This window comes from Kwoniella botswanensis, chromosome 2 (assembly GCF_036426115.1).
Source record: "Kwoniella botswanensis chromosome 2, complete sequence".
In the NCBI taxonomy this organism is placed as follows: Eukaryota; Fungi; Basidiomycota; class Tremellomycetes; order Tremellales; family Cryptococcaceae; genus Kwoniella; species Kwoniella botswanensis.
In genome coordinates, this window is record NC_088600.1 from 1,402,794 (window position 1) to 1,415,841 (window position 13,048).

The 13,048-nt window shown below is 44.8% G+C and overlaps 5 protein-coding genes across 5 annotated transcripts; 3 read left to right on the plus strand and 2 right to left on the minus strand.

Moving 5' to 3' along the window:
* Window positions 1-752: 752 nt before the first annotated feature.
* L199_007418 (uncharacterized protein) lies at window positions 753-2,310 on the plus strand (the record flags this gene model as incomplete). The annotated part of the gene is made up of 2 exons (XM_064893108.1): window positions 753-766; window positions 834-2,310. The coding sequence occupies 2 exons, from the start codon at window positions 753-755 to the stop codon at window positions 2,308-2,310; spliced, it is 1,491 nt and encodes a 496-aa protein (XP_064749180.1).
* Window positions 2,311-2,942: 632 nt separating this feature from the next.
* L199_007419 (uncharacterized protein) lies at window positions 2,943-4,214 on the plus strand (the record flags this gene model as incomplete). The annotated part of the gene is made up of 2 exons (XM_064893109.1): window positions 2,943-2,948; window positions 3,054-4,214. 2 exons carry the CDS (start codon window positions 2,943-2,945, stop codon window positions 4,212-4,214), a joined length of 1,167 nt encoding a protein of 388 aa, XP_064749181.1.
* A 674-nt stretch (window positions 4,215-4,888) lies between these two features.
* On the plus strand, window positions 4,889-5,542 carry L199_007420 (uncharacterized protein; the record flags this gene model as incomplete). Its single annotated transcript, XM_064893110.1, has 1 exon — window positions 4,889-5,542. One exon carries the CDS (start codon window positions 4,889-4,891, stop codon window positions 5,540-5,542), a length of 654 nt encoding a protein of 217 aa, XP_064749182.1.
* Window positions 5,543-5,866: 324 nt separating this feature from the next.
* Window positions 5,867-9,771, minus strand: L199_007421 (uncharacterized protein; the record flags this gene model as incomplete). The annotated part of the gene is made up of 12 exons (XM_064893111.1): window positions 5,867-5,903; window positions 6,009-6,121; window positions 6,200-6,366; window positions 6,432-6,558; window positions 6,632-6,895; window positions 6,965-7,452; window positions 7,514-8,385; window positions 8,441-8,599; window positions 8,670-9,067; window positions 9,215-9,385; window positions 9,490-9,546; window positions 9,625-9,771. The coding sequence occupies 12 exons, from the start codon at window positions 9,769-9,771 to the stop codon at window positions 5,867-5,869; spliced, it is 3,000 nt and encodes a 999-aa protein (XP_064749183.1).
* Window positions 9,772-10,182: 411 nt separating this feature from the next.
* Window positions 10,183-12,930, minus strand: L199_007422 (tryptophan-tRNA ligase; the record flags this gene model as incomplete). Its single annotated transcript, XM_064893112.1, has 11 exons — window positions 10,183-10,293; window positions 10,378-10,464; window positions 10,562-10,867; window positions 10,937-11,069; window positions 11,126-11,209; window positions 11,338-11,527; window positions 11,593-11,639; window positions 11,701-11,820; window positions 11,917-12,045; window positions 12,191-12,331; window positions 12,419-12,930. 11 exons carry the CDS (start codon window positions 12,928-12,930, stop codon window positions 10,183-10,185), a joined length of 1,860 nt encoding a protein of 619 aa, XP_064749184.1.
* Window positions 12,931-13,048: the final 118 nt, after the last annotated feature.

Here is a 13,048-nt window from a genome sequence, read left to right on the forward strand (position 1 = left end):
GAAAAGACTTTGAGTCCAGTCGATACATCTCCAGAGACTTCCTCCCAAGTGCTCTTACCTGATATATAACACATCATGCTTGGATGAAGGTATGCATAACTCGTATCTACCTTGGAATCGGAGTTTGCGAATTCATCCTTGCCCTCCACTTGTAACGAGTCTCACAATCATGAAACATAAGGTAAGAAGCATAGCTGAAGTGTAGCAAAGATGGTATCAGATGGGTCGAGGAGATTCGCCTGTTTCAGTGAGTCTCAAACCAGTGGGGGCTCTGATACCCACTGTCTCATCGAGATGTTTGGGCTTCTGCAATGTTTGACATTCCGAGGACACGTTCCGGATTTCAAAAGCTGCCACATTGAGGGAGAACTCAAAAAGGATGCCCTCTCAGCTCCTTTGTTTAGACTTTTCAAACGCCACCCCTAAGTCTACTTCTACAGGTGATAGCCAACGAAAAATAGCAAGATGTGTGCTTCGTATCATGAGCTGGACAGAAGAAGTTTGGAATGACCAAGGGAAAGGATATGACGTACTTACGCGTCGAGGTCCTGTGACGATGCTGAAAGGGGGCACAGCTCAACGGATCTTGTTCGTTACACCCTTTGACCGACTCATCGCTTCTCCAATCAAGCGGCAGAAAGAGGATATAAAAAGGCCCTGGGCTCTATCGCAGTTCTTTTACCCCTTTATCCATCACATACAGCACACCTATACGTCCTTCCTGAGTATACTTTTCCTCAATCATTTGAAAAATGTCCACGAGCTCGTAAGTGTGGGATGTCCTTGACCTGTAGGGAAAGCCGACGATTGATATTTTTGATACTGTACTGCAGCGGAAATATCAACGGCTCTAACCGAATATTTACCCACGATGGGAAAGCCCTTCAACCCCATTACCGATCGATCATCGATAAACTCGGCAACGTTTCCCAAAAGCGTTCGGCGAGGGGACTAGCTCCTGACTGGGTGACCTGGCATACCGATGCTGGCGACGACAAGATGTCGGATCATGATGATCTTGTGGCGGGAATGAACATTGCATCTCTCGCGACAATGGGTATTGTCGATTTGAAAGGGATAACGATCACCGGTCTACACAGGAAGCACAACGCGTCTATCATGGAGGGTTTTATGAGAAGTCTCGGATTACCTGACGTCCCTGTATGGTACGGGACAGAAGAGTTTGATCCAAACGATCACGATAAAGATAGACTGGCGCGTACTAAGAAGAGAGCAGCTACCATGACGAGCAAGGACCCTATTACCAAATGGCAGAGATTTCACCAGATCGATACCGATATTCGTAACTCCAAAAAGTCGGATATCGAACCCGATGATTACATCACAGGATTTTCTCGAATCTGCGATGAAGCAAAAGCGCAAGGAAGAAAGATCAAAATGGCAATCACTACTGGTCATCAGACTGTCAACAGCCTGTTGACTGATCCTGAAACTGCCACGAAGTTTACCGACCAGGTTGAGAAAGTAATCTTTCAAGGTGGTATGCTTTTCAACGATGGAAAGATTGTCCCGGCAGAAGATGCAAGAAACAACTTTTACAATATCAGTGCATGTCGAGAATTCCTCGGTAGACTTCAAGCAAGCAACATGCCAACTGACTGTTATACCAAGAACGCAGCGACAGCCTGTGCGATAGAGCCACCTTTCCTATCCGAATTGGCGAGTACCGGTCATCCAGGCGGTAGATTTGTACATGAGCTCGCAAGCAGCGTCGATGCTACTCAATTCTTTGATACGCTCAATGACGAGCGATTGTTCAGCAAGAACTTCACCACAGACCTGTTCCTGAAGTTCAAGACCACCCTCAGTCCCGAGGAAGCTGCTGAGAAGAAAAAGTTCTTTGTCGATAAATGGGGATATCAAGATAAGTCTACGATGACCAAAGAGGGATACACCGATTACTTATCGGACTATAGCGAACAACTAGGTGATTCTGTTAAAGCGGTTCCTTATGATCCGGAGGTGATTGTAGGTTTAATGGATGAGGAGTATCTGACTGAATTGGGTGTTCTACCTGAGTACACCAAGGATCAAGATTCTGAACTTGAAGAAACGTTCAAGTTATACGGTAAATCCAGGACCGACTGTGGAGTGAACACTCGGAATATGAAGGACACCATCATTGCCCTCGCTGGTCATATCACCCTTGTCACCGAGCCCGAAGGCTCGGAACCGATCGCCACAGGTATAAGAAGACGCTTGACTGGGGAGCAAGCGACAAGAGATTCTGAAGAGGAACTCACCAGCTGCGGTAGTGATGAAAATGACTGTTTTAGCTGCTGTACGTAGGTCTATTGCCGTTTCGTGTCTCCATCGATCTGATCACTGACCAAACAGAGCTACAGGATCGATTTGGTCCCTGAATCGGTGCGGCAATACTTCAAAAGGTATTGATGACAACATTGATAATCACCTCGAATGAGTAGGCAGTCCAGATTAATTGGAACATTTGGAATGTGCAGAACAGTCGAATCTCGGTTTATTGTGACCTGTAAACCACATACATTGCTTATATAGGATTGCAGTTTTCTTCTTCTCCTCATTTCATCTGGACACAAGGCGTGAAAAACAATCCCTTCACATTCCGTCAATAAAGAAATCGATGGTTTTCATGTGCCACAAATGATCAACTCTAATTCACATGGATTAGACCGTTTCTGATCCGAAGTGGTCTGTGCGGCTCAGTATACGTACAGTACCATCAACTGATCGGCATGGTAGACTGGGTTTGTGTGTGTGTGTGTACTGCATATATAGAAAGACAATGATCAATTCATTCAAGATCATTCCAACATTGCAACATCTCCGCTTCTTCTTTCTCCATTTTCCTTCATCTTCCTATTCCTTCGATCTTTATCCCGAGTACACCAAGCTTCCCGCGATATACCGCCTTTTCGGCGATTCTGGCAGCTCTCCCCAGAATGACAGTGAGACTTTGATGTTCCTCCGCTTGCATTAGCTCTTTCCCTGCCGATGCAGATGTAGCGATCCAAATCGATATCTCTCGAGCTGACGTGATCCGATCCTCATAGAAAAGAAAAGTCCAGATTCAACTTGAATGTCCAGACAATTTCGGCTCGCCTTTCCCCGTCGCCGTGCTTCGCAGGATATTCACCCATCTTCTTTACATCCATCGTTCAGCTCTGGCTATATGCTGTCGAGTGTCCAGATCGTTCTCGCAAATCGCCTCGCCTATTCTTTACTCTCGAATCGGAATTTCGTCCATCCCCGAAAGGGATTCTAGAGCGGATCACTCCCTGGACAGACTGACCGTCAATGGTAGGGAGAAACCAACCACTCGCAAGAAGAAATCACTCAAATGTGCCAGATACGTCACGGTCGATGCACACGACTCTTCGATTTTGTGCGGTATTGGTAGAAGCAAGAAGCTATCCTTCCCAGAATTGGAAGTATTAACTTTATGTCTGACTATTGATTCCACCGGACCGATCTTGCATAAAGACCCAATCGTACACCCGCCAAAACGAAAACAACAAGAATGTTCCCTTCTGAAACGTATAACTCCGACCCCCAAGAAATTAGTGATAGATGGTGCGAATATGACTAGTATCACTGCCTATCCTTTAGGTTTTCCTAAAAGCGTCTACGACAACCTGGAAGAAATCACTTTCATCTGTCCACCTATCTACTATCTACCTGACCCTTCTGTAGGTGGTTTCCCAAATTGGTCCGATTTACCTTTGAAGAAAGTAAACTGGATGTTCTTCACCAAAGATGATGATCATTACTGGACTCTAGGACGGCACCATCTGAATCCTAACAAGCAAAAATATGGGAGCGGTAGGTTCACCAACGAATATTGGTCATTTGGGAATTTTCTGTTATCTTTCCCGACCAACATCGAGATCAATATCATCAACTTTGGCTCCATCCATCCTTACACCGTTGGATCAGTCTACCTCGATAAGCAGTATAATCAAAATCTGTTCGCCAATGAGGTCAGACAGGGTATGTTCGCCGAGGTACAATCAAGAGCCAGAAGACACGGGCCAGTACAAAATGGCAAGTACACCGAGGAGGATCTCAAGACAAATCTGGACGTCGAATTGGCGAAAGCGCAAGAAAGATGGAACACCATACGATGGGTGGGAATGAAAGAATATTTGAGAAATAATGATTGGGAAGGTGAATTGGAACCGGATGAAGTTAGAGTTTGGCTTAATTCGAAATGATCGTAAGTGATTCGTCCCATTTTCACCTCGTTAAAGTTTCGAGTAAAATATCAAAGAGTCTTCGGGTGCTCTAAGTGTCTGATTACTCGCTGAAGCATGAAGCTGATGTGACACTCCTACCGCAGCGTAGACTCGAAGATGTACCATTATCAGTCATTTCCCCATATATTTCGTTCGTTCTTCTCGTCTACATTCCCATATGACCGTTCTTCCTTTCTGCTTTAGATGGCTGAGCTGATAACGTCAGCTTGATACATCATGATAAACCCCTATATAAGAATGGTAGAATAGGCGGTCCTCGGGATCGGTTATTTGACAACACTTGATTTGGGCGCAGAATTCTGTATGTGGTACTCGTATTTTATGAATCTCATGTCATGTCAAACTCGTATAAGCTGTGAAGGCGAGGAAGGGGCGGATCCTTATAAGACTCGATATCAGCTAGAGGAGATGACTCTATGACATATAAATGGAGCATCACACTGTATCTCCTTTATACGTCTGAAGACCGATTACATCATATATGGATATATACAACTTACTGTGCAAAGCTTGATTTTACCTATATGTATCGTAACCTTATACCTCCGAATATTTTCTCTAGTGGATACTCTCTGGAGCGAGTAGATAGATAGATCACGTTCCCGGTTTAACACCTAGTCGAGTAATGAACCATGTCACCAGCCTTAAATCCACCTTTAACACCCACACACTCATCCCCCATAACCAACTTACGAACTGGCAAATTTCGCCTCAACTCCATATTCCACAATCAACATGGCCTGAAGAAGGACGTCGGACCAATGAATCTCAGTTGGACAGGTGAAATGGACGAAAAGGTCATCGTCCAGTCTGGGATATTGAATGATACTCATAAAGTGACCATGCTTAACATACTTTCTCTCGTTGCTATCACTCCCACCATGGCGACCACAGAAGATGGAAAACATAGTACAGTCGAAAGTGAAAGTGTCATCGAGGTTTTCCCGTATTCACTTAAAGGAACGAATCGGGAAAATTGTACTGAAAGTTTATCCAAAAAGTTCGAATCTAATTATCTAGCTAAGGTGTTATTGTCTGATAGAGCCGATAAGGGAATTTCCATCAAAATGGCTGCTAACGATAAGAGTGATGAATACATAATGAACGATAGGTTGAAAGATATCTTTCAAGCTGACCAAAAGGTAAATGGAGTAGAAGGAGATAGCCACAAGGACGGTGACCTCAGTTGGGATGATCTGCTATATGGACAAGGATGTATGAAATTATTTTCAAAAGGATCGATGATTGTCGAAATGAAGGATCAAATCCTTGCGGCGACTCCATGATCGGGATGAATGGCGATGGACAACAGAACGAGTTGGAATGCTCACCTTCTGCAGAAGGTCAAAAGATGCTGATAGGATACAGATTCGTCAAACGACTTACATGAAATAATGTAGATCAGATAATAGCTAGACAAGTTGGTGTGATTGCATACACAGTATGGAGAGTTCAGTCCATGACACTACTACAGTTTAGCAATTGTTTTGCATGTCTTATCTGTCTACAAAAGGTTTTATTGATGATATGCTGGGAGAACGGGGGGAAAAGGAATCTTTTCATTATGTTTATCATGCTAACCTTACGCCATTCATCTTCTATACATCTACTTAATTCTGTGCGTCTTCAGCATCGTATTGTTCGTTCCTAAGCAAGGCAGGGTATACGATATCAGGTTTTGTTTTCGATCACAGATGAAAGACAAGAACGATCGATGAAGGAAGATATAACTGTAATCTATTGTAAACTCACTTTTTGAGAATGACTAAACCTTCCAAGACAGATTGATAAGGGAAGAATTCATTTGTACCCAGCTCTGCTCTTTCGCCCGTACCGATTCGCACAGGAGATTGATGAGTTTGGAACTGAACAAATAAGATATAGAATCAGTATCATGCCATAGAATTCGGATTCAACGAAGACCAAAGGGCTCGAGCACTCACCCCACTGATACCATGCCTCGTTCCAGCCAAACCAATAGTATTGACCGCCTGACCCACTCGGACAGTCACAGGTTTCTCTTCCAACTCTTCGTCCAGGGTGATCAAGAATTGAGGGTACATCGCTGTGACTAACCAATACAATTGCCAGTGGTGTTTGTTCAGCACGACTGAGAAGCACAATCGAGTCAGCCGACTTTCTTACAACGACAACCGGAGTCGCTGAGTTACTCACACTTCCTAGCATCTGTAAAAGATACTATTGTAGCTAATAATCCCGCAACGGCCGTCCTGCTCATCACCTGTCCATCGTTAAAGTAAGGGTTGATACCTATCGTACCTTTACCCATATGTACGAGACCCTATCTCATTCAAACGAAAATGAGTCCTTGGCCGGCTCTGATATAAGGTCAAGAGGGAACAATCCAAACCCACCTGAGCGATCCTGACCATGAAGAAACAGTCTGGTTCCTTAGCATAGTAAGTAGCTAAGCCTCTCAACATCTGAGCCAATCTCGCGTTATTCGTTCCGGCTCCTACCAATCCCATCGCGAAGATAGCGTTTATAGCTACGTCCAAATCGGAGTCATGCGAGTATTTCGAGAGGGTATCAAGGATGGAGAGTTGGGGGTTGGATGCTGATATGAGACCAAGAGCGAGTGGAACGGATTTTCGAATTACGGGATCACCGTATGTCATCTATATTGTACAATCAATCAGCTGTCATCATCTCACATCCATCGGTTATAGATGGCTAGCTGGACTCACCAAATGCTGGAATTGCCTCAAGGCCATCTCAGCACCGACATCTTCACCCATCGCAATCAATGCTATACCGATAGTAGCGAAGGCTTGATATTTGAGCGAATCCACTTTATCCTTTTCTTCCTTATCTTTATCTTCACCTTCACTCTCACCACCAGCTGCAGCGGAGGCACCAGCTTCACCACCGGTAGGAGCGGTAACAGGTTGAGCGGTTGTTTCCCCAGACATGTTGACATCCCCTTCGGCGTCGGCCACTGCAGCAGCGGCTGGACCTTCTCCCTCAGCAGCTACGGGTGCAGCATCACCATCCGACGTTTCCTTCTTGGCTTTATCGGCATGTTCAGCACACAAATGTAACATCTGTTGTACCTTCAGGACATTTCCGGTACCGGCATAAGCGCAGACGTCAACGATGGTTTCGGCGATGGACGCCATTGGGTGTTCGATGACTTTGAGAGTAGCGACGGTAGGCTCTGAATCTTCTTGAGTAGCTACGAGTAGGTTGATAGGTCAGCTATAACGTCTGGGACACTACCCAGTATCAAAGCTCACCTAAGAAGATCAAACCCAATCCTAAGCAGATGAAGACAGTCCATTCGGATGCTAATTGACTTTCTTCCCTCTCCATCATAGTCTGTAATATTGCACTTGCAATTTCACCATCTCCGGAACCAACAAACACGAAACCGAGAGCCAGAGCGGCCATAGCAGCAACTTCCATAGTGTTGGTTTCATCCGCGACGTGAGGTAACAATTTCTCTGCTATGTCCTTTCTACCCGATCCAGCATATGCTATACCTAAACCATTGATCGCGCTAAGTTTCAGGGATAAACTCTTACTATCCACATGTTCTTCCAGTAAAGCGTAGGCTAGATCGGATTCTGTTCTAATTCCAGCATGGAAGATACCGGTAGCTAACAGCGCACCAGCTTTGATGTGCTCTTCAGGTGAGTAGGTGTATTTATCAATATGATCTATACCAGATTCGGTATCCCATAATAAACTCAAACCGACCGATGCAGTAGCTGACATCATACCGTGGTCTTTATTCTTGTAAATCCAGCTCTGACCTTCTGCAGCGTTAACCATGAGTTTTTCGTTACCGAAACCAGCATTGACGAAAGCGTTAACAAATGTAGAAGCGAGGTTCTGTCGTGCTGAATCCGCAGTTTGGGTTGTTCGATTGGGTTCTAAGTGTGATTTGTATATATCTTCTAGCGCTCTAGGTTCTTCTACGCCGACAGCTTTACCGAAATTCCTAAAGTGAGTGGAGAGCTTCACATTGCCTAAGCAATCCAGGACGTCTTCTTCCTGAGTGGGTGGCTGTTCCTCCTCTTCTGACTCGGTACCTTCGGCGGTGTGAACCCAATGAAGGGGTATTTGCGCTCGAGCAAGGAAGTAGGCAAGTTGTTTTTTCATGACCCTGTGAATATTGGTTAGCTATCCTTAACACAAAGACAGAATATTGGTTGGCTTACGGGTTTTTAGGCGCTTCAAAGTATTGTCGGATAAGGGAGGGACTGTTGAGCCTGACAGCAAGTGCGATAGCTTCAGGATATCGATCGTATTTAGCGTATATTTTGGAAGCAGTCTCCAGGAAAGCCGAGTCATCTGGTGGGACAAGAAGAGGCACACAGCTGGAATAGAACGTATATTTCGTCAGCTTATCAGTAATGATTGAATGTTCCAGGACAGTTGATAACTCACCTGACCATATACCTACAAACCCTTTCGAAATTCTTATCATCCGTCAACTCCACTATCTCCTGGATATTTTCCAACTCCAAAAGGATATCGACCGCATCCGCTTCAGCATTATGTTTGAGGAAGAAGGTGACCAATTCCAACGATAAAGCTTTCAGCTGCTCAGTCGTATATTTAAGACCTTCTGGCTTTTCTACACCTCCCAAGTCCGCATCTACTTCACTAGCGTAATTCGAATTGTACTCTTCACCTAATTCTGCTGCTAGATGTCGTACGTATTCATGTCCCCATAACCCAGGAGCTTCGGTCGATTCAGATAATAATCTGTAAAAGAGAGTTTCCCGTTTACCGGTATCGGAGTAGGTCATAGCTAGCACGGAGAGGATGGAAGCGAGGAGAGACTATGTAGGTTTGTCAGCATATATGTTTTGATAATCAAAGCACGATTCTTCCCTAATTCATGTCATTGTACAAAGAACCTTTCATAACCCATCACACGGAGGGACGTAGGTAGGATAATGTATTTGATGAGAAAGACATTCGCTCACCCTTTGCTCCTTCAACCCCTCGTCCCACGAATCTCTGATTTTGCCCATCTCTTCGTAGAAAGGTCTGAGGAATTTCAAAGGTTTAGGTACAGATGTCATTGAGCTCGTGGATGTTCTTATCAACGTTCGAAGGGATTCTAAAGCTGGTAAATAAAGGTTGGTGTCGGGTTCCTACTCATCAGAGATCAAACCGGAAAATCAAGATCAGCTATCAAGTCCACGGATTTGACTAGAGTTAAGATCTGATTGAAACTCAAAGGTCAAATGTAACTCACCTTCAATCTCTGGACTAACATCTCCAACTCTGCTTTCAGCTGCAAATCCTCTTCGCTCTATTACCATATGAAGTAATCAGCTGATACGTCCACAAAACATAGCAAGCAGCTCAGGAAATGGGAATCTTCACTAACCATATCCGAAACATCATCTTCCTTACTACCATCTTCTTTACCTTTCCCCTTGATATCCCCATTGGCCTTGGGTTTGTCCTGATCCTTCTTCTCTGGATCGGTCGAGGGAACAGCGATATCGAAAGTTGGTCGATCGGGTTCTGACATTTTGTATGAGGGAGGGATTATCGGAACAGGGGTGAATGGTGAGGGGGGGGGGGGACTGTGTATCTATCTACCTATGTACTTATCTCAGCCGAGCCTGTTATAAGGGAGTTCACACCTGATAGAGATGATTATAGTGACTCTTGATTTCAGATGTGAGATATATGATGATTTATTTCAGCAATAGAAGAGATGGTTGAACGCGTATGTGCTGGGTCGACAGGTGGTTGTGTCATAGACACCTCACGGACACGTGGCAACACCGGAATTAGCTTCACTGTGGCACTCTATGTACTTCTGCATCAGATTATCGTATGAGTATGAATCTACATATATCGGACTGAATGTATGTACACCAATCTATATCTAACTTATCTTCTTCTTATGCTTCTGGCAATGCGGTACCACAAACGCCTACGCACCAGGTGCAGCTATAGCAGCTTCCTTGGGTTTAGGTCGAGGATCAATCTTCCTCGTTGGATCTTGGAAGTAGGCGAGTTTCTCATCGGTCACTTCTGCTCGGTTCTACATTGTTGGTATACATGTCAGCTCAATGCCATATCTGACGCTATTATGACCCATGATGATCATGAATACACTCTGACTCACCTTTTGGAACTCAGCAACGACCTCTTGCAATTTCTCAATACAGGCAGCTTTCATCTCTGATGTACTCAAAGTACCAGCTCGGTATTCCTGTTCCATGTGACCAAAGCGATTAACATTGCCTTATTTTTCTTATTTTTACACTCAACCGAGTTGGTTTGATATGTTTGCGTGGATCTCGACATACCTTGGCCAATTTCTCCATCTTCTCATCACTGTCCTCAAAGAAACTCAAATACTGATAAGCGATATCCACATCGGGATTACCTCCCTTCGACCTATGTTCCTCCTGAGTAGCACCACCACCAGAGAAAGCGTGGGATTTGATCTTCTTGGCGATCTTCTTGGGATCATCGGTCATGAAGATGGCGGTGTTCTCCTTGGAGGCGGACATCTTGGTACCGGCTCCTTGGAGAGCGGGAAGGAATTTGGAGTGGAGTAATGCTGGTTTCTTGTAATGCAACTTATCGGCTGCGTCTCTTGTGAGTAGGAACTAAACGAGTTACTCATTGTCAGCCATGAGGTCTATCGATGAACCGATAATTCTGACAAAAGAGCTCACATAAGGATCCTGGTCAATGGCACAAGGGATCAAAGCTGGGATATCGTCTCGAGCACCGAAGATCTGAGGGAAGGAGTTGGAGAAGGATGGTGTAGCTTGGACAGCTGCGAAATGGAACATTCCGATGTTGTCGCTATGTCATAAACGTCAGTCAATACACGACGCAATCAGCATCTCCACCCAGCTTACGAGTCAGTGAAACCGAATACGTTTCTGCTTTGACTTTGGGTGATGGTTTTAGCCATAAGTACTACATTCTCGTAGAAGGCACCGCTGAGAAGACAATCAGGTATGTTAGCTGACGACAACCCAGCCAGAGCAGTGGATGCACGACTAGAAGCGTATCATCTCTACCTCAAATGAGAGAGGTATCATTTTGCCAAAAGGTTCCCCTGACTCACCCAACATTAGCCAAATCGGAAAAGATGAACGTCTTCTCCGGTATGAAACCACAAGCGATGATATCTTTGATATTATCTTGACCCATCTTTTTGTAATGTCGCAACAGATCGAGAGGTTTCTTTCCTTTGATCTTCTTCATGAGTTCAGCTTGTTTCTTGATATCTCGTTCGAGAAGGTATTTTTCGTCGTCTATAATGAGTGATATGATCAGCTCATACTGGATGATAGGTAGCCGCGCGAAGTGTGTTACCTACCTGTTACTTGAATCACAAGAGGAACGTTGAACACTCTCTGCAAGTAGCTATAATAGTGTAGCATCAGCTTCCGATCAACAGTCGATAGCAGATGTCAGCTGAACTCACGCAGTGAACATGAAGGGAATCAAATGACCCATATGCATCGAATCGCTCGATGGACCTCTACCGGTGTACAGATAGAACGGTTGTCCTTTCTCGTATCGATCAAGTATCAAGTTGAAATCACTACACCAAGGACAGGTAAGTGGTCGTCAGCTTGATCAGCTTACAGCCACACGTTAGGCAATCGAAGAGTTGGGAAAATCAGTAGATGTGACTTACCGGTGGGAATAGAAAGTGCCTCTCCTTAATAAGGGATGAGGTTTTTGACCTGTCAATCTCTCGAATCTATCTAATAATTCCTGAGAAATCAAAGATGCTCCGAAACGTTTCGTGAGTTTATCGTAATCGCTATAGATGTAGGATAGAGGAGATAACCAATCAGCATGATTGGTTGCGAGATACACATGTGACACCAAGGGGTTGACATCGCCGCCTTGATTGACGAGTTGACAAGTCTTCTCGCCTTAGAATACAAGTTCCAGACTCAACTCACATTCCGAGATCTTTACCATCCGCATCCACTTCACCTTCCACATCGAACGGCGTGACTTTCTGTTCCTTAGCCACAGCATGAGAAGATGAAGAAGGTTCGGGATCCTCTTTGATCGTAGGTGTCCTTGGAACGGCTGCGTCGCTAAGTCAACAAATCAACATCTGTTAGTCTCTTTCTTATCATAATCCAGTTAAAATGTTAAACTGTTCAAAGAGGGTTTGAACTCACGCTCTGGAAGTATGTCTACTGTGAGTCATCCTCTTAGGTTCTTTAACAGCTTCAGGAACTTCATCATCCAATTTCACTTTATCCCATTCTTCAGGTGATACACCCTGTTTCTTCTCTGAGCCCTGATCTTGGGCGTTCTGATCGTCTGATGGACCGAAGATCCTTTCAGGTTGAGGTAATTTCATTTCCGACAACGTAGTAGATAATTGTTCAGAGACGCTTTCAGATCTTGCTTTTCTCCTTGCTACAGTCAAAGCCTCCGGTTCAGGTCCAGAGATATCACCTGTATCATCCGTTCCTACGGGAGAAAAGAGAGAATTGCCGCCAGCGGATAAAGCGCTATTGGGTCCAGCTCCGGCTCCAGCACTTAAGGGGGATTTAGGATCAGCCGGGAGAGTTAGCTTGAGACCGCTCGGAGCAGGTAAGTCGAGTTTGGATAGTTCCGTTGCGATCGCACCGGGGGTCATGGCTCCCGATTGAGTCTTGGAGGTTTGGTCGGGTGTTAACGACATTTTGTCCTTTGCTATAGCAGCTGTTTGTTTGATTTTGGATGAAAAGGAGGATGAAGGTGGTATGGCCTTGTACAGTCTGTGTGCAAGACGCATAAAGTGGGAGGTAGGATAAGGGATG